At 41.9% G+C, this 20,268-nt stretch overlaps 1 protein-coding gene across 2 annotated transcripts; it reads right to left on the bottom strand.

Annotated features, from left to right (window-relative positions):
* Window positions 1-7,951: 7,951 nt before the first annotated feature.
* LOC110976050 (methionyl-tRNA formyltransferase, mitochondrial-like) lies at window positions 7,952-20,098 on the bottom strand. Of its 2 annotated transcripts, none has more exons than XM_022229000.2 (11): window positions 19,441-20,098; window positions 16,997-17,302; window positions 15,663-15,714; window positions 14,960-15,135; window positions 14,143-14,265; window positions 13,698-13,800; window positions 12,716-12,791; window positions 11,835-11,923; window positions 11,073-11,145; window positions 9,825-9,907; window positions 7,952-8,516 (listed from the first exon to the last, which is right to left on the bottom strand). In XM_022229000.2, exons 2-11 carry the CDS (start codon window positions 17,287-17,289, stop codon window positions 8,406-8,408), a joined length of 1,179 nt encoding a protein of 392 aa, XP_022084692.2. In that variant the 5' UTR covers window positions 17,290-17,302; window positions 19,441-20,098; the 3' UTR covers window positions 7,952-8,405. The 2 variants fall into 2 exon arrangements, with proteins under 2 accessions (XP_022084692.2, XP_022084691.2); XM_022228999.2 differs by lacking the exon at window positions 19,441-20,098 and adding an exon at window positions 18,518-18,674.
* Window positions 20,099-20,268: the final 170 nt, after the last annotated feature.

The raw sequence follows: 20,268 nt of genomic DNA, 5'->3' as shown, positions 1-20,268 counted from the left end.
GTATCCACGTCTCAGGTCTTCCTTTAAAAAACCAATGTCCAATATTTTTATGCACCAAAGAACTCTCCTCAAAAGAAAGGTGGTATTACCGTTTCTAAAATGCACTTTCAATTTAAGAGTAGAAACTTGAGTCCACCCCCCCCAGACCACCGGCTAAATAAAAGGAACAGTATTCCTTTTGATTTCAGAGTTACGCATGCAAGAAGTTAAACCAACATATCAAACAGGATAAGCGCTGTTGTGAAGCAGTGAAATGCAGTTCCCGCCTTATTAAACATACATACAATTCAGGTTACATACATACAAACGATTCGGGTTATAGGGGCCTAGATCACACCCTGGACCTTTAGTGCACGAATAAGTTTCTCCAAATCAACTGTAAGACACCAAGGCCCAATTTTTTGGAATGGCTTAAACTGCCTATCCCCAACGCGTACCGTTTATCAATTCAAGAAACATCTGAAGAGTTTCTTACTTACCAGTGATTTTTTACTCATAAATATTCATGGTACTATTTACATGTATTACGAAAGACCTAATCCTAACTGCCTTAATCTTAAACCAGCTAAATGAATTTGTATTGTACTGAGACAATTTGATGTAACTTATATTTTGTCCAAAACGTGTAGAAATGGAATGTTCATCGTAAGAAGGGGTGCTGAGTCTCGTATATATAAGCCTCAGATTTTTTCCCAGCATCCTACATCTTCGTTTATTGTATATGAATTAATATCATAACATTGTGTTTCTTGTTACTCTGAATTTATTTTCTTTATTCATCTACCTGCAATGTTAATGAAGATGTGAAATACACCAAACCAAACCTACGGAGCCTCCGTTGCTAGGAAAATTGCCCGCTTTTTATCCCAATGGGAGCGGATGTGCAGATGCCAATCCAGAATACCATATCGTACAATTAATTACACTGGTTTGAGAAAAGGCGGGAGTGTGGGTTGAAAACAATTATTGAAGCGACTGGTTTCCAGGTAATTTCAAGAGCGCTGTGTGAAGACTAGCGTCATTAACACCATTCTGACACATCGTCTGTTGTTCAAGGTGTACAGTTTGTCGGGTGGATAGCAGTCTCAAACAACCTAAAACAGATCGGGATTTGGCCACTGATTTGGTCAGCCAACTGTGGCTGTTTGTTTAGATCAGGAGTAATTGATTCTGAGGTGATTTGGACATCAACATTGGCAGAAATGTGTATTTACTAATCGTCATTGCTGTATCACATTTGGATACAGGAAGAGTTTCCAGCGAGGACTTACTTCTAGAAATGGATACAGTTTTAGGGTACAAGGTTGCACAGCCAGTCTCCACGGTTAAGTCCCATTGACGTGAACCAGTAGGTTATAGCCAAGAATACATCCTTGTTGAAGCAAAATTTCAAATACACACATAAAAACTAAAATCTGCGATTTGTAAAAGTATATTTACAAAATTGTGACTTTAACTTTCATCGTGTGTTCTGAAATGGTAATGTTTTGAAGTAGTCCCAGATAAACACCATCCATTCCCACGTTTTTACTACTCCATACGCGTATAGCCGTGACTTACATGGTCATGATTTCTTACTTTTATACAACTAACGGAAAATCACTATGTTATATTAAGAGAGAGGCACTTTTACAGCGGGAGTAACTACAAGTTATAGAGGAATGTTTCCTCTTTCTGCCAACGGCGCTCAATACAGAATGGCTTGATTCTCTCTATACATCTGGCGCTGGAAACTAAAAACTTTTACAATAGTAGACGGCTTTAACCGAGCAATAAATCCACGAGTCTGATCTGTCGCGTGACAAACTTAAACTTTTCGAAACAAGAATCCTTAACATATGGAAATGAGAAAAGTCAGTGCACGTCACTTCTTTCCTTTCAAGGCAAGCTCATCTACTCCACTACTCCCAGCAGTTGGTTGATTAAGAAAAATTCGCCACCTCGCATTATTGTCTCCAACCCAACAGATCTCATTAGCAGGGCCTAAAACAATCGCTGTTCTTTTCCTTTCCCTGATGAACCGGAAATCACTGACACTAGAGGGCCTCCCAACGACTGTTACATCACAGTCCAACCCAATATGAAGAGCACTGTTAACTCCTCATACTGTAGCTGCTTACAAGACTGAAAACTTAGGATCTGTATTCTTTGCTTGACTCTGAAAGGCAAATCCAATCTCTCTGGGGAAAATGTATTTCTTTGTCCTTTTATACACCCCATGTCACTCAGCTACTGCGGCTCTGGAGTGAATTATTTCGGCAAGTGTTAAAAAATGACGAAACGTATGAGCTCTTGGGGAAATGATGTTCTAACAAAAAAAAGATTTAAAAAAAAAGGTTGTTTCATGTTACGACAAGACCCTGCATTGGTGACACGAGCTGTGGCTGACATGCGCCGCCGTTGTGAACTCAGCATTGAAAGGGAAGGCGGACACGCTGAAGGTGTCGGTGCATAATTAACTGTGAATTACGTAATGGGTAAATAATCGGTGTGCCCCTGATATCTTATCCAGGACAAGCATGACAGAGGCCAGCCTCATTCACTGGTTTATCCAAAGTGTTACAACTGAGTTCGGATGCCCCATTTTCAAGACAATGGTGTTCAGTCATGCATGACAGGAGGGATACCATCAAGGTATCATTAGAAAGAATACTGCTTCTACTTTTCCGAGATCCTTATACATAATAATCATATCTCACGGTTTGGGCATATTAACCCCTTTCCTCAGGGTTTGGGGTTTTTTTCTGGGACACCCTGTATAATAAAAATACTGCAGATACAGAGCGCCCTCAGCCGATAGATTTTACTCATAAGATGTAAAGATGTCCTTCAGTGACAGTGGTTGGGGGATGTATTACACCCAGCAAGAAATGAGACCGAGGGGTACCCCCCAACATGTCCAATCCCTATACACATTCCAGACTATTGTTACTTAACACATCCCCCCAAGATGTCTGAAAGGAATTCCCCAGATTCCTGCGAGACAATGATCAACACAAAGCATGGGGGGTTCTCTCCGTCTCATACCTTGCTGCATGTGGGATGTATGCTACCGCAATAGAAAATGGAGGCGGGTGGTTTGCACCTGTCCCAGCCAAATCTCAAAGCATTGACCACCCCCCCCCACTCGGTCAATGCTGTGTCTCAGGGGTTATGGTCTGTGCAACCTGGAGAGGCGGTGTGGGTTTTGATACATGTCGATGTCCCAACAATTTGGACCAGTATTGTAGCTCTAGACAGCTGTCAGCACGTCAAATAAAAAGTCTGGATTCGCAATGCTCCTGCATCGACTGAAGCCATATCGGTGGCTGTTTTTACCGTGCCGAATACAAAGGTGGTTGTTGGTTCGTCGGCCACCATGACAGGACCCCTTTAAAAAAAATTTACACTTAAAAAAAAAAACCTTCATGATTTTTTGTATTTTATTTGGAATACTCGTTGCTACGTTTGTACATCGTTTGATGACACTGGAAAAATAAACACTGACCAACGGAGACGCACATGCTGAATTTTAAAACAGAACCTCCTTGATATTTCTACATTATTCCATACGTCATTTTTAGCCGCACTGGTTGCCTAGTAGTGCCTAATAACATAGGATTGTTAGGACAGGAACTTGATGAACTCTATGAGGCAGTGTTGATTGGTCCCATCTTATAGTTGGAGTTTGTCCACAAAAATTTAAAAAACCCACCTGTTTCCATTGGCGCGTGTTCTATTTGCAGCTAAAGTCCACATTCGGATGGAGCCATATAATAATCAGGTTTAGTGCATGATGTGGAAAATTAAGGACAGGTTCTAATGTTAGCAGTTCCAACTGGCAATTCTTACACGTTCTGATAGAATGATTGAGATTGCTTTTTGGCCTCTTTTGGGTTTTGGTTTTTTTCATTTGGGAAGGGATAAATAACAATAAATCCAGGTGGCCCCCAACAGAGGAAGCGGGCAGGAATGCCAAACCTGAATTTTTTGTTATGTACTTTTTTTACTTCTCCCTAATTATAGCTACTGACTGACTGCAAGCTTGGGACAATCAAAAGCTACCGCTGGGATTCGAACCCACCGACTAACGATCTGACAACCGCGAGCTTAACCATTCGGCCATTTCAAAGAACTTGCATTTTGCCATTCGTATTAAGGAGATAACAAAACCATTAACCTTTAACTTTACATCATGTTCCTCTGTCATATGCAGCAAGGTATGAGACGGAGAGAACCCCCTGCTTTGTGTTGGTCATTGTCTCGCAGGAATCTGGGGAATACCTTTCAGACATCTTGGGGGGATGTGTTAAGTAACAATAGTCTGGAACGTGTATAGGGATTGGACATGTTGGGGGTACCCCTCGGTCTCATTTCTTGCTGGTTATATCTTCCGTAAAGCCTGAATGATGAACACGTCACAATAATGCATCGCGTAGCAAAAATACACATACGCACAAGTAATGATCGTCAACATTCTCCCTGACAGCTTATCCTTAGTATTTTTCAATGCACGTGCACCAATATGGGCAAGTCCCCGGATCACGTCAGAACACCTGTCTGCATGTCTGAACTCTTTCATAATATTATGTAAATTGTACATCATGTTTCTTTTGGGGGGAGCCATTTTCTTTCGTTTTCTTTACTAACATAAAATGACAGCCGGAGGTTAAATCGGGAATAAGTTTTTAAGAGACTCTAACTCTCCATTTTGAATACAAATTATAACTATCATGAAGATCTTGGTGTTAATCTTTCCAATCTTAATGCACTATTAAATTATTATAAGTAATTCGCATTCCCTGTTGGTTCTTGGAAATGTTCAAGTTGTAAAAAAGTTTCGAAACTTATACGCCTCAAAAGGGGTGTTGTTTCTTCACATGCAATCAATGATATCTCTTTTGCGGAGCTTTCTAACAAAATTCATCAACATTTGAGACACTAGCTGATAAGAATCTCCTTGTTTCAAAGTGTAATTGCTATGACTTTTCTGAGACGCATTTTTTCTGCAACCAAGTTCCCTTCTCCAAAGTATGAAAACTCTTTTACATTCCTACTTGATTAAAGATGCACAAGGGACAACTTTTAAACACATGAATTATCCATGCTTAACTGAACTTGCGTGTTGCTGTGAAGTCATCCAGGGAAGACATACTTCATTGCATATGTTTTTTCTGTTTATGAACCCAAACTTTACTCATCGAAAACATTTCTGAGAAAGGGAATGATGTTTGTTTATTGATGTGAGCATAAACAACAACGAATCAACAAACAAGAAAAGATTCAGTCCACCAAAATCTACAAATACGTAGGACTTTCTGCACACAGACCAATGTTATATTAAAGGCTGAGATAGCAACACAGTTTTACTTATCAATCTGCTTTGAGCAGAAAACCCCCTCATCTATTTGAAGTCATTATTGGTCTGGAGGGCTAATTTCGTTGGTAGCGATGCGACAGTAACGCATCCATGTCATAGTCGTTTGTGAACCAGCGAAATGCAGTTCCTATATACCAGATGAGCTTGCGTTGCTGGGAAAACTGCGCCCTCTCTTGGTCCAACTCGGGTCTCATAGGGAAATACTCGTTAGCATAAAAACAATATAGGCCTAGACGGAAAAAAATAGTAAAACAGAAGTTGAAAGTAAGGTTAAGTGCGACAACAGCTGCATTTCGAACGTTTACATTAAAACGAATTGATTGCAGCTATCCTTTAATTAAAAGATGCAAATTCAGATTGTCAAAATGTTATTCGGATAAAGATGCAAGATGGTTGTCAATGAATATTCATTTTTTTCATAAATTACATGATCACGTCACCGTTTATGTCATTTCACATGTCAGACTGAGCACAAGCCAGTGCTGGAGCAAAGGTTTTGATTCTCAAGGCCAAGACTTTGACCCACAAGGCCAATGCTTAACGGAATCGTAAAGTTTTGCTTTTAGAACTCATTCTTCAGCCGCCCCATTTACAATATTGCGGGGTTTTCTAGCAAAAGTGAGTTTTATCAAAAGCATTGCGATCAAGAACTGCACTAGCAACAGTGGGTTATCAAGATATTATCAATATTAGACCATGGAGGACTGTCTCTGACAGGCGGGATCTAGACTAAGGCCACATCCAAATCTCTTGTCTAGAGCTAGGTCTAGGTCTTCGCTTCATTGGAAATGTGTGGAGATGCGCAGAAAATAGACCTAGCCGTAGCTCGGGAAGCCCGTTTCGGACACGACCTAAGACTACACATGTGCTATAGAAGAGGCCCACCTGCGCGAATTATCTTTATCTGGGGCAACTTAATATTCGCTTCGAGGAGGCTGAAGATTCTGAGAACAGGTGTTGCTGGAGGTTACTTCCAAAACTCTCATCAGAGGGCACAAGTTTAGCAGGTACCAAGACCTAGGCCTTGAATTCATTTCATGAACACAATTTCTTCACACTGGCGGATCTGGGGAAGGGTCTGGAGCTATTCCCCTAGGGGTATTTAAAGATAAAAATTATAATCAACCCGTAATGAATGATTTTGTTGGGGGCATTTTCTTTTTTCCCTTCCTGCTCAAAGCCAGAATGGGGGGGGGTGGTTCGAACCCCCCTCTCTAAAACAGGAATAAAGGAAGTGCACCAATTCCACTGTAAACAATTGTGTCATGTAATGTGTTCATTGTTTCCGCTTCTCCGCAAAATTAAAAAAGATCACCAGACTGAACCCCCCCCCTTGCGAAAAATCTCAGACAAAAAAGCCCCGAAATTTATTTATCGCCCCTCAGATTTCACAAAAGGTTCTAAAGACGTTCGAAAAATGTTTTGACTCCCCCGAAAAAATGTCATCAGCAGTGTATGCATTATGTTCGCACATTCATCATCCATTTGCTTCAATGGCATAATAACATGGCCAATCTGACCGACGGGCAGACTGACAAATATGACCTGACAGATTTATACTCCTTGATCAAACATAAAAGAAACCAATTTCATTTGTTTGGGTTTCTCCAGTCAAGGCCCTCTGCAGACGGTTTCTGATATAAAGTCTTATTACATTTTAAATTACTTGCCTGGCGGAGAACTGCATCTAGTCAACGAAGCGAGACTTAAGTTTCAGCGCATGTTAAGAAGTGTAATGGATTTAGAATTGAAGAAAACCTTACCATGGTAAAAATAAAATTAACAAAAATGAAAAAGGGGCACTGCCGACTTGTGCAAGTGCTTGTAGGAAATGGCCTGCGCTTCCCGGGGTCGGTAAGAAACCATTCCCGCTGTTTGTACTAATACCAATTTCCGCAATGCACGGGCTTATCGAAGAATCGAGGAAAGTGGATTCATAGGAGTTAGGCGCAAACGTAACGCCACCGAATCCGTTTTCAAAGCTTAAAGTTCGAATAGCGAATGCAAAAAAAAAAATAAAATTGAAATATAATATACTTCGCCTTTTTAAAAACGTGTACTTGAGTTCTTTCGTAGTTTGTGGCTTTAAAGGAAAAAGTACACGGGTTCGTGCATATCAAGTCAAAATAAAAGTTGAAATTAGAATATTTTGGCCTAACTCTTTCGCCCGCGGGCGGATTAAAGGCCGTTTCATATTTGGCGCAAAAGCCAAACGAGCGCAAATTTGTAAGATCAAATATTCGTGTTACGAATTCGCAAAAGTTGAACACATTCCAAACAGAGCAAAATTTCGCGGCAATTTTTCTGGACATCGTATTTGCTCCCCTTTCGCCTGAAGTGTGAACAGGCTTTACTATTCCGCCCAGGCGAATTACTATTTCGCCAAACTACGAACAAGAAGTATTTTACACCATACTTAATCCATGATGAGGGATCATTCCCCCAAAACTCTAAGAGGAATGACCATCCAATTGCCTGCCCTGGTAAGAAAAACATCTTGTCTTCCAGCTATCTGTGCCTTGGCTTCCATGACAGGTCAAGCTTGCCATGATTTCAAAGAGTCATCAAAAAAGATACACGAGAACAGAAAACTGTGTTTCTAAATTCAACCACAAGCAAACTTTTATTGGCATTGGTTTCAATTCAAGGGAAAAATGTACAAGTTAGTTTCAAAGGGAAGAAGTAGCTCTGTGACATTTTCTTTGTCAGTATGGACATGGTACAAGATCATTCACATCAGCCTCTTTACGACATGATAGATATACAACCATGACCAAAAGTGTTGGGGTGTATTACGTAGTGCAATAAACTGACTTTTTACTCCAGCATATCTCAACAAAAGTTTCTTCCTACTTCAGAATTACGTATAATGCTGCACGTTCTATGTGTTACAGCCATCAATACAAGCTCTGAGTTAAGGTTACCTTATGGTACTCTACATCTGGTGGCATGCGCTGGCATGGTGTTATATGAAATATTATCCCCTCTGTATTCTTGCCCCTCCATAACAGGAGTCATTAGAAATGCAATGCTTCAACGAGGAGTGTTACACAAAATACTGCCTGCCTCTATCCTGTCCTGACATGTAACCATTATAGAAGTCTTGCGCTGTCATCTTTTTCTTCAAGGTCACTTCTCTAAAGCTCACCCAGCCATCCTGCAAAAGATTAGCAATATTGTGCGGCCACAACAAAAGATATTTAAACTTTGAACATTTACTACTGCAGGAGGAATGGGTATCGGGAAACTGTTACCAATGCTGCAACCCCTCAATGCACATTGTTTGGGCCACGACGGGTACCAAGGAAGTGACAGACTGGATTTTACTAGGGTCGTGAGAACCAGGGAAGGGTCATCCACTGCAGAGACTACAATGCACGGTTTGTCAGGGTAAGAAAGCGTGCTGAAGGATGGGCTAATTTCCTTGGGATGTGCACAATGTGATTTCTTTGAATCCTCACTGACTAAATACATATAAATAACACAGGTCCTTGTGCACATAAAGCATTTGAGGTAGTAAATTATCCACAAGGCTTTGCAATAATTGCACTTCCTTAACAGAATTCTGTATTTTGCATTTGCCGATCCCAGCAGCAGCAAGCAAGGATCATGGGGACAAGTGTGAGACTCTCGTTGACAGAAACTGGCAATCCACCAAGTATTTACTACTTGGTGCATAGCGACCAGGGACTTGTGGGTTCAAATCACCACCAAGCAGACTTGTGGGTTTTTTTCACAACTCTCGGTTTGCACAGAAACACTTGTTTTACATACGAAGTGTGGACATTCCTTTGCTCTCCTGTGGTTAAGGTAAATGCTCTTTTTTCTCCCACTAGGATAACTCCTTTGAGCTGGATTTTTGATGATGATTTCCTGGACTGTTCCTCTTCATTTTGCCAGGGATAACCTTGACCCCAAAATGCCTCTGACACTGTTTTCAGAGAGGGGGAAACATTGAGTGGACATGTGCATGTCCACACAACGCCATCATACCCTGCATTATGTGGACGTCTTTTGTGCAGAGGTCCACACTATGTATGACTACAGCAGTAATCATGGGCACCAATGTACAGTCAAGCTCTGAATAGGCAGTTTATCAATTGAAACCTGGAAATTGCATACAAACGTAATGTCCGTAACAATGGAATTGCCCATAATTTAGTTAGTTTTGAAATGATACAAAAATTGTCTGCGAATTTTCAGCCATTTTGAACTGGCAATGAGCCAACTCCGACTTTCAGCTCTTGTGTTGTGGGAAACGTGACACCACACAGGCATAACCGAAGTTGTGAAAACTTCCAACTGGTGACCACAGCGAAGATCTGTTTCGGGTTAAGGTAACGAAAGCACAGCCCTACACACAGCCTCCGCACTGACAGGCCATTGGTCAGTATCTGGGGGGGGCACATCACCCCAAAAGAATTCTTTGCAAACATCTTCACTGCTCAAACAGACATTGGCTCACCTTGCACCGTACACAGATCTGTTGGTTTGCCTTGTTGTAACACACTTCACCTAATGCTGGATCGATGACATCGATATCCCACGCTACATACATAGAGGGAAAGCACAGAACGTTTTCTCAACAAAAAAAGCAGGCTGTCACTTGTGCAAACAACTGACTTGTCAAATCAGTTTGACACAAATGACTGATTTCTTAATAACATACAGTCAAACCTTGATACAGTGGTCACCCGTGGTATGGGCTGTACATGGCCATTACAGCAGGTGGTCACTACAGCAAGGCTGTACACATGTACATGTACACGCCCATGACTATTACAGACATGCACATACAGGTTCGTACATCTGTGCATATACATCTAATTCCACTCATCAACTCAATCTTATCAATCTGAAACAAAGACTTCATGTTAATTTCTTTTGCTCTCGAGATGCAAAAATGGCAAGAAGAAATCTACATAACTCTACATACATGTACATTTTTTGACGCCAGCGTACACAGGTTTCAGAGCAATTTAATTGTATACAAATGATTTGATCTGGGTTGGCCACAGGCCACATTACGCAGTGGCTGCAACAGCAAGACGTGATTACGGTTTGTTTATGTGATACTAGGACCGACCAAAGGCGGCCAGTTTACCCAGGCGGCTGCCGCAGCAAGGTGGCTGCAACGGCAGGTTTGACTGTATGTGCTCTGACCCAATTGAAAGACATTCCTGGTTATATCCATTCTCGGTCATTTCCCTGCATTTTATTTAAGACATCAATAGATGATCATGTCTCATCACCCTGTTTGCCTCATAATATGGGGGTTGAATACAAATCTGTGATTGGGCGGTGGTTTAACCAAGGAGAAAAATTCATCGATTTCCTGAGTTCCAGGGATGATCGCCTCCATCTAGGAAATTCTCATTGAAGCCTGTGGAGCACAGGCATTGTGCCGAAATGGTTTCCAAGGGTTTGACTGTAACTACCCCAAATACACTTTCTGCGATGATTCGGATGGATATGGGGGAACCAAAGCCCAGAGTGTAGAATCGGAAACATTCCTGATGACCCATCCTTATGGTGGACAGCCACGTGTTAGGTTTTGTATGGAGTCACTGTCCCACAACAGTGGCTCAGCACAAAGTTCTCACAGCCCGTAATGCTGTTAGGAGGACCAACTGCAACAGCTGACAAGCAAGGCTTTCATCGGGTTGTTTTAGATTAAGCTTCACTAAAGCTTTGGACTACAATGTATACATACCTGCTGTGTCCTTGGGATCGGCCATTTGGCTAAGCCTTATCTGGCTACCTCGCCAGCTGGTTTCAAGTGGAAACTGACGACAAAAAGAGAGAAATACATTTCAAACCAATTACATGACTGCAAGCCAAAGAAAACAGCTCCATGCATTCAATTAGTAGCATCTACACTACCGATACTACACAGTCCCTGAATAAATCCCCGTCCTATGATTGGTGGGTCGTCGATCATGTGGTCTCGTCAAATTTGGTGTATTCAAGGGAGTGATCATAACTACTGTACGTGACCATACCACGTGTGTGCTGGAAGTGCTGCTGCATAATTTTTAGATTTAGTCAGTGCACTCGTCATGAGTCACGGCTCTTCATGAAGACAAACGTTCAGATGCAGCTTGGAATGTGAAAACTCCATGTCAAGCTTTTATGCCAGAAGGAGAAACACTCAAGGATGATTTGGACACAAAAATGGTTTATTCAAGCATTTTATATAACGAATGCTTCACATTCCTGCAATGGAAACAACAATTTCACAAGATGAATATTTTTTAACTGTCGCCTCATGAAGCCATTTCTACTACTGCAATGAATTCATTTCTTAAATGTATAATAAATCGTAACAATTAAAACTGACAGCTGACAGCTCTGATTAAAAGTTTACAGTGGACAGGAGGATGAGGGATGGAATAGACAGAAAGGGTGGAATAATAACGCTCCCAAAGGAAAGAACAAAGAGCATGCCAAAAATAAAGAGGTGAAAATGACTTACCTGGTGGCCGATGGCTCGATGTAACCTGTCAATCTCTGAACAACTTTTGTTCCAATTAATAAGGGACATGCTGGCGACGATCTTACCACCTAGAACACATCATTCAAATGAACACAAGAAAGTTTGTAGAAAAACTTACCCGCATGTAAATGAACAGGAAAGCTGATGTATCTAGCAAACCCCTGCACCATTAGGCATGAAATAAAATGGAACCTTGTGTGTGTGCATTTAAGTACAATCTAAAGAAATAAAATTCTGAACCATGAGAGCAGAGAGCTTGCCTTGGATGACACCAGAGTTTGATGCTTTAATTCTGTGAACTAAGTACTTTTAGTTTAAGAGAAAATGTATCTTTTTTATCAAACAGAAGGATTTTCTTCACCAACTCCCTTTTTGACTTTGAGAAGTTTTGCATGAGGAGAACTTTTGGAAAGTACCACCTGTTTCAGACAGACCTTCCAGAGTAGTGCCGAACCAACTTAAAAGCAAATTTTGAATTAAGTACGGCTAAAGATCAACGTCTGAAACAGTTAAGAGCAATGCACGCAAGAGATTGACACCAGGAGGCGGTCGGAATGACGCCAGAGCGACATGGTTTCAGACGCTGCTCTTTTCATGAGCCAAACCCAATGCAAATGTACATGCATTAAGTTCATCTATCTGAAACCAAAATTTAATTTGGCCGACCTGAGATGTTCTTAATTCTATTTGGCTCGACGCGACACTATAACACCTGTCTGAAACGGGTGTAAGACACCTTCAAAATCATATTAACCAACTTCAGTTTGCCATTGTCAACAATTTTGAGAGTCTTGAATTGTTCATACTGCTCAGCAAGGACAATCAGTTTCCAGCTCAGATCACTGCTTTGCATTACTCACACAACGTAACCCCCTCGTCGGTCTGCTTTCTACTCTTGGCTATGAATGTCGGCAAGTCAGCAAGAACCTCCAGGATCTGAACAGCAAAGGATCCAAATGTAAAGGACAGAAAATCGAAGTCACTGAGACATCACTTATTCAATTATTGATTCGTAAGTAACAAATTAATGACATTCAAAGCACTCGTCTAGATGGCACTAGGAAAGACATCTCAACTGAAAGGAAGGGATAAGGAAAACATGTGAGCAGACACGTTTTGCGCTACTGAAAAAAGAAGTGTGGTGTCACATATTTGTCACAAATCCCCAGGAAGAAAATTCCATAGGCTAAAGATGGAGACTGCAACACCTCGGTAATTTGGTAGTGGGTGGACCTCATCAGACCCAACCTGAAAGAAAGGGGCTCCAGCATGACCTTCAGATGAAGTGGAACTGAGCTTTGAGAAGTTTTGAATGTGAGAAAGATGCCGCCTTGAATTGCCCTCATTCTCAAAATTTGGCCATATAAGACTGAAAGGACATTAATTTCTTTTTATTTTGGAAACCAAATGATAAAAATGAAAGCAATGAAATGAATGTTCCTTACAAATTAGAGCCATTTTATTCTGGAGAACGATTTAAAATATGTGATGCATTATATTTAAATGTTATACACCATATTTAAAAAAAATCAAACCTAACACAGCCTGACACCACCAAATTTAACAGATTACACCAAATACGGATAGATTCTTGAGACACGATCAAATATGGCTTCCCTGCGAATAACGTTTACTGAATTCTGCACCTCTCATGCTACTTGGAGATGATGGGACAACATTGATCTGTACTTTAAGAGCCTGTTCCTACATGTGCCGCCATAGCCTGTACTCAAAGCAAGAGATACAGTGCATTTTGAAAGTGTACAAACAAACTGTTCCACAAGTCTATACAGTCCTGGCTTCATACGTGATTGAGCCTGTTGCTTGAATCATGCCACTCACCATATCTGCTCCTTTACTGGCCAAGATTTCTTGCAAGGATTCTGTTGTGCTTCTCTCGGGAATCTCAACGCTTTCTTGGAGGAGGATGGGGCCAACATCAAACCTTGATCAGAACAGACACAGGGAGACTGATCACAAATGAAGTTCTTCATCAAACCAACGGATAGGGAAACAGTTTCTCATATTTCTAAAATAGAACAAGCGGAAGACTGCACTTTGTGAACTTCATTTGGGTCAAAAAGCACGCATCCAATGCATCTTACGCCCCATGCAACAAGCATAAAACCATCTCAGTGACAGCTTCGAGTTCTGGTTGCCAGTTAAGACCAGAAACCTACTTGGGTGTTGACAGAGAGGTATTGGTGTCCATATTCTCCAGCCTTGACTGGCTTCAACCCCAAATGGCCCTAATTGACCCCAGTGACCTATGACCCCTTCCATTTACCTCTTGGCCATGATTCTCATGATGGAAACACCCGTCGTCTTGTCCCCTTCCAGGATGGCATGGTTGATGGGGGACGCCCCCCTCCATCGCGGCAAGAGGCTGGGATGAATGTTGGCGATTCCACTGTGTCAACAAAACAAAATCAACTAGCAAAAGTATCAAAGTATAAACAGAGGGTCTAAGTCACCGTGTGACAGAGGAGAATCTGTTAGGAATTTTCTTGGCAGAGCTACAAAATTCATCATATTCCCATTGTCAATTCATTATTACACTAATGGAAGCCCCACATAGAATTATTCTCATGCTTGATTGAAGGTCGTCCTTGAAATAGTGGGAGTTGTTCGGTAGAGCAGAAAGATTATGCTCTGCTTCATGGATACTTTGTGGAATGGAATTTTCCCTTTGGGTCCAAGGCTGTTATCATGTCAGAACACAGACGGAAGTGGTTGAATGTAGTTCCAACAAGTGCTGCAGTAGAGTCTTACACATCCCAGCCGCAAGTCTTTACCTAATATTAAGTCTTGCATAAAAAGATGAACGATCAAAACAAAGGAATGCTTTTGTCACAGTTCACTCACGAATTTGGACTTGTGATTTGACTCAATGACCGGAGGGCTTAAGATTGACAACTGGTTCCATTGTACCTCGCATCTGCACAACAGCATGAGTGAATCTAGTTGAGCGTCATTACAGCACGTCACAAACCTGTACACCCTGCTTGGATACACGTGGCCACTGGTGGCCAGCCAGGCAACCAAGCTCATGTCCTAAACAGACTGTACAGAAAGAATTCACACGAACAGCGGTACTCACTCACTATGGGAAACTGTCTATAAGGCTGCCGGGTACCAGATGACCGAAGGATGACAAGACGCCGACATCGTAACCTCTGACCTCTCCCCTGATGGGCCATGGGATGGTTGTCAAGCCGTTGTCATGGCAATACTGCCATATTGGTGAGATCACCCGTGTCCTGCCCCTCCTCTTGATATACTACGGGAAAGTTAAAAGTGCAAAAGAAAAATGAACGAACTTCAAACCGCCTCAGTAGAGTGTTTCTACTTTTTAGTGCCCTGGCTTATCAACTGTTTTGTATTCCAGTTCATATTATGGAATCCAAAAAGCTTATCTGAACTTTTGGCCCTCATAACAATGCATGCTTGGTGTTGATTGAGGGGGGCTGCAAAAAAACTCACAAGCAGACTCAAGAGGGGCTCGAACCCACAACCACCAGCTAACTAGTGCAGATGTCTTACCACCGAGTTTGCAGGCTGGTTTGAGCATGGAGCTCTTAAAATGGCAAATGTTTGCTTTAAGGAGACTTTTATTTCTCCAGAGCCAAAAGAGAAGTGTACACTTTTGCAGAACAAATATGGAGAATTCTATTTACAAAGCACCTTTTTGGCCTTGTTCTCTGCCTACTTCTGGTAAAAAAAAGGTGGTTGATGATTCCCCGACCCCTTCCCGTTTTTTGGGGCCGAACAAACCTTGCGCCTCCCTGGTTCTATTCTAAGGCTCACCTTTGTTTCAGGGCAAACAATGTGCAAGATATCTATGAGTTTTCCTTCCTCCCTGCGAAAACAAAAAATCACACAACATGGCAAATATTACTTGGAAATTCAAAAATTGATGGCAATCACAGAAAATGTCAGGATTTGTTTATCGACAGGGAGAGGTGGTGCCTAAAATGTTTTTTGGCATGAGCTGCCTACATAACTGCCGGTCTGAGACAACACAAAATTTCAGTCCCCAAATCTGAGGTTAAAAATCAAACTTTTAGAAATAACTTTTACCCCAACCTTGAACTACACCCAAAATGTACATGTAATTGTTCACAAGCAGAGTGCATTTAGATGGAAACACCCATCATAGAATGACAAAAACAGTATTCATGCATGCAGTGACAGTCTTTCCCATGCCCTTATGAAAAAAGTAGCAGCAGGTCAACATGTACCAAAAGATCTTCTCCTTGGACACTGGCAACCATGTTGTTTTGTACTGTATAGATGTACACGCATAGGTACCAGTGTGGTATTTGAGTCCGTCACAAGTCCCTCACAAGTCATTCAGTCTGACGGTACGTGATGCAAGTCACAAGCTATTCAAATGACCTGTGACAAAAGCATTCTTTTGTCATTGCTCACCCTCATGCCTAAGACTGGCCTTGTGAAAGGACTTGTGACTGGACTTGTGAAAGGACTTGTGACTGGACTTGTGAAAGGACTTGTGACTGGACTTGTGATGGACTCGAATGCAACACTGACACATGCATCTGTGATATGTTGTCAGTGTAGTTCTGTCAGCATTTGGCTAGTACAATCATTTCATGGACGAAATGTATAGTATTATTCTAGATTCATGCCAGTGATGTAGTGCCTTGGTGCTCAGCTATGGCATTACGGCTGTCTTAAGGCTGATATTTGAGGCCCTTGGCCTTAACAGCTTGTGGAAAAAGTCTCAGCCTTAGCCTTGAGTATGGGTTGTGTACATGAGATTAGCATAACTTACTTTGCTTAACATCTTGCTTAGAACTACATGTACATGTACGTGCTTGATAACAGGGGTCTGACACAAGGCTAAGAGTGGTACATGTATATCAAAGTCATGCCAAACCAAATTGTGCCCAAGACAAATAAATTTGAAAGAAATAACAACAAAAGCCGGTCACCTCTGGGTAGAGATGGTCAGCTCTCATCAACACACATTTTGAACGGGGTGCATTTTAACAGTTTGTGGGTTGAGTATGCACCCACAACACGTAGAGACATAACTAACGCATGTTGTAACACCACCAAGTGATGCACTTGGAAGGAACCCAAGTGGCATCACTCAGCAGCTAGCTCTACATATGTACCTGTTTCTATGCAATGCAGTCAGACTGGAAATGGAAAAGTTGTCTGAGCCAAAGAACATCACCCTCCATGGGGGACCACCCCTCACATCATCAGTGGAGCTGTCGGTGCAGCATAGCTGCCCTGTGTGAAGTTGGGTCGCTGGTTTGAGAGTTGGGAGATTGGTCTGGCACTCGGGGGAATTCTTCTTCTTGGTCGTTGTGACAAATCCCCCACAGTGGAAGCACACAGCTGAGCTGGTTTGCGGTGCTGCGAAAGATTTCATGTGAGAGGGCAGCACACTTCTAACAGCCATTGCAGTGAATGCGCTGCGTGAAATAACAATAAGGTTGAAACAACTCCATGAGAACACATGTACATACATTATTCCCACAAAAACCTATGAAAAGATTAATTATAAAATGACTAGAAATTCTGCCAAATTGCATCGTGGTTAACGTTTATGTGCTTTTCTAACTTTTCTATTTAACTATGACCAGGGCAATTCTGGGTCAACAGATCTGGATCACTTGATCTGGATCACTTGATTTAATAATTAAGTCTCACACAGTCAAGCCTTTCTTTAAGATGCAGGCCTCGAATTTCGTTGTTTGAGGGGCAGGGCCAAATGACCTTAATGGGTTGGTCAAAATAAGGGGGCACTGAAGCCAATAGTAGCGCAATGAGGCCATCATGTAAATAAACCTTTGGGCATCAACTTCAAGGCTACTTTTGCTATTTAGTTATGCAGTCTTATGAAGTTCTTCTGTGCATAGTATTATTAGATTATGCAGAGTCTGTGAGGTGTTTGTTCAACCGTGAAATGAATTAGCAAGTGGAGATATAGGTCATTCTTAATGTACATGAACCTTGTTTGACAAATCAGGTTACCAATAGCCTACCAACCAAAATTTCTTGTGATATGTGCGACGGACATTTATATTGTTTTGTAATGGTATTTACCTGTGTTTTGGTTGGCATGACAATCACATTGAGTTTGAGCTGGTAACCTTTATTATTATTAAGCAAGGTTTTTTTATGCTTAAGCAAATTCTGAGCTTAAGCGGCTCTATGAAATTGGCCCCTCTAGATATCAACTGACACCCTGTATGCAAGCATACTTCCTGGCCCGGTGTGGCGTTGATTTGTAAAACCTTACTTCTTCATACAGTTCTCGAAGTACGAAATTGTCAAATAGGGGGACTTATGTCATGTCATGCCTGCGCATGTGTACGTGTGTGTGAGCAGGATCAGATGTGACTGAAGTGAAGCTTTATCCATAATGGAAAATAGAATTTTAGGAAAAGATGTTGCATCCTGGCTCCACTTTTATCATCATATATCATCTCAATTAAAGTCAGTCGTTGCAGAAATGTGGGAAAAACACGAATTTTGCACGGAGAAACATTTAGGCCTACTGATGTTGTTTGTACGCAAATGCTGAAGTGGAGTCAGGATGCAGCATTTTTTCCATATTTTTGATTTGTGATGGCTGATCTGCAACTGCCATGACTGTCAGTAGCGAAAAATCAGCAAAAATTCACCTGCATGCGTGTCTAGCTGTCCGATCACTCCATCCGTATTCAATGCTCGACGTACGTACAATGTGCGATATCCATTGCGTCGTGTAGTGCCACATCGGCTTGCCCGAGTTTGTACCCAAGCATCCAGCTAGTCTTGATTTCAAGACGTTAGTGCTTGTTAGCGGACACCGTGCATAGTGCGCCCCCTGTTCGCCAGCGACAGGTCGCACGTATTAAGAGTAAGTAAAAACTAGTTGTGCGAGGGCGCGCTTCAACAGAAATAAAACAGCTATCAATCACTGACGTCTTGGGCTAAGACTAGCATCGAGAACGCTGTGCACACAGTAAACTATGTGCCAAAATATGATGTTAATCTGTGAAAGTAGTTTGATTCAAAGATAGTCTCTGCGGCGCTACACTATCTTTGGTTTGATTGTGTCCTCAATCTATTATGTGATGTTGTCAAACCATTATGCGATGTTGTCAATCCATTACGTGAAGTTGTTAAACCATTATGTGAATTTCTCACCCATTATGTGATGTTGTTAATTAACCATTATGTGAAGTTCTCAACCCGTTTCGTCAGTGACGTTCTGTTACGCAAGTTACACAATTTAAAGGTTCTAATCACTGCAGTTTGAGTAGAACGGCATTTGCTATTCTGCACATTTGCATGGTCTAGTCTTGTTAATCACATATGCAAACTTGTCACAGTGCCGATTTCAGTACCCTTAACACCGGTCTAGTTTGTTCACTCATCTGTGTTAATAACATCACAAGCTGTATACCACTGCAAAGAGGGCATTCTGCCCTTTCTAGAGATATATTTCTCTTTCCTATATATAAAGCAATTTTGTTATTACAGTAATTTTTATCTCAGTATACTTTTTATGTGGACACCCTGTACACTATGAGTTGCTGGCAAACTGCTGCAAGAGCCTTACAGGTGAACTGCGACCCGTTGTCAGAGAGTTACTTCTTGGGAGCGCCATAGCTGCAGAAAAGCCGTCTAACGATCACACGGGCGACCTCTCTGCCTGTAGCCCTGCAGATCGGAATAGCTTCCATCCACTTAGAATAATGAGACCACCAGCAGATATTCGTGACCAGCATGACTGCGTGGAAGGGGACCCATTAGATCAATGCCAACAGTCTCCTACCATCAGAATGTGTTGTCAGCATCAACCCCTGCGGTTTACTATAGACTGGCTTCGTTTCTCCACAAATTTGGCATGCACGAATGAACTGAAGTGCGGACATCTTTACACATACTTCTCCCCCACAGACAAAGACTATCCAATCAGTGTGTTGTCTTGGTTCTACCATTAAGTACCAAGGTGACCAGCAGCAGGATGACCATAGCAAGCCTGTAGGACCACAGATCTTAACGACTGAGGCACAACCAATTTCCACTTCTCCTGGTGATAATGATACAGGACTCCATCCTTCTTGTGGTACACAGGTGAGGGAGACTTCATCAGGTCAGCCAAATTTGGGTGACCCCTCTGGAGTTCCACAACAGCCTGAATATCAGGAACCAATACGGGTGGGTCCTCGACTGATGTGCCAACACTGCGCCGCTCCATGTCCCGTCTGGTCTCCCATCTCCTCCGCTTACAAGCTGGGTAGGAATATGTGGGCAAATCAACGGCCTGCTTCCGTCTAATGAGGACACATGCCATGTGGTACCGTTGCTGACAACCATCGCACTGGATCCAGTTGATGACATCATCAGACGGCCGCAAACAACGCGAAGCAGCACAGTCACCCTC

Source organism: Acanthaster planci, linkage group LG08 (assembly GCF_054643075.1).
Source record: "Acanthaster planci isolate LZ-2023a linkage group LG08, COTS_SCS, whole genome shotgun sequence".
Classification (NCBI taxonomy): Eukaryota; Metazoa; Echinodermata; class Asteroidea; order Valvatida; family Acanthasteridae; genus Acanthaster; species Acanthaster planci.
Note: the sequence above shows the minus strand (reverse complement) of the source record. Positions and strands in the feature narration are given on the sequence as shown.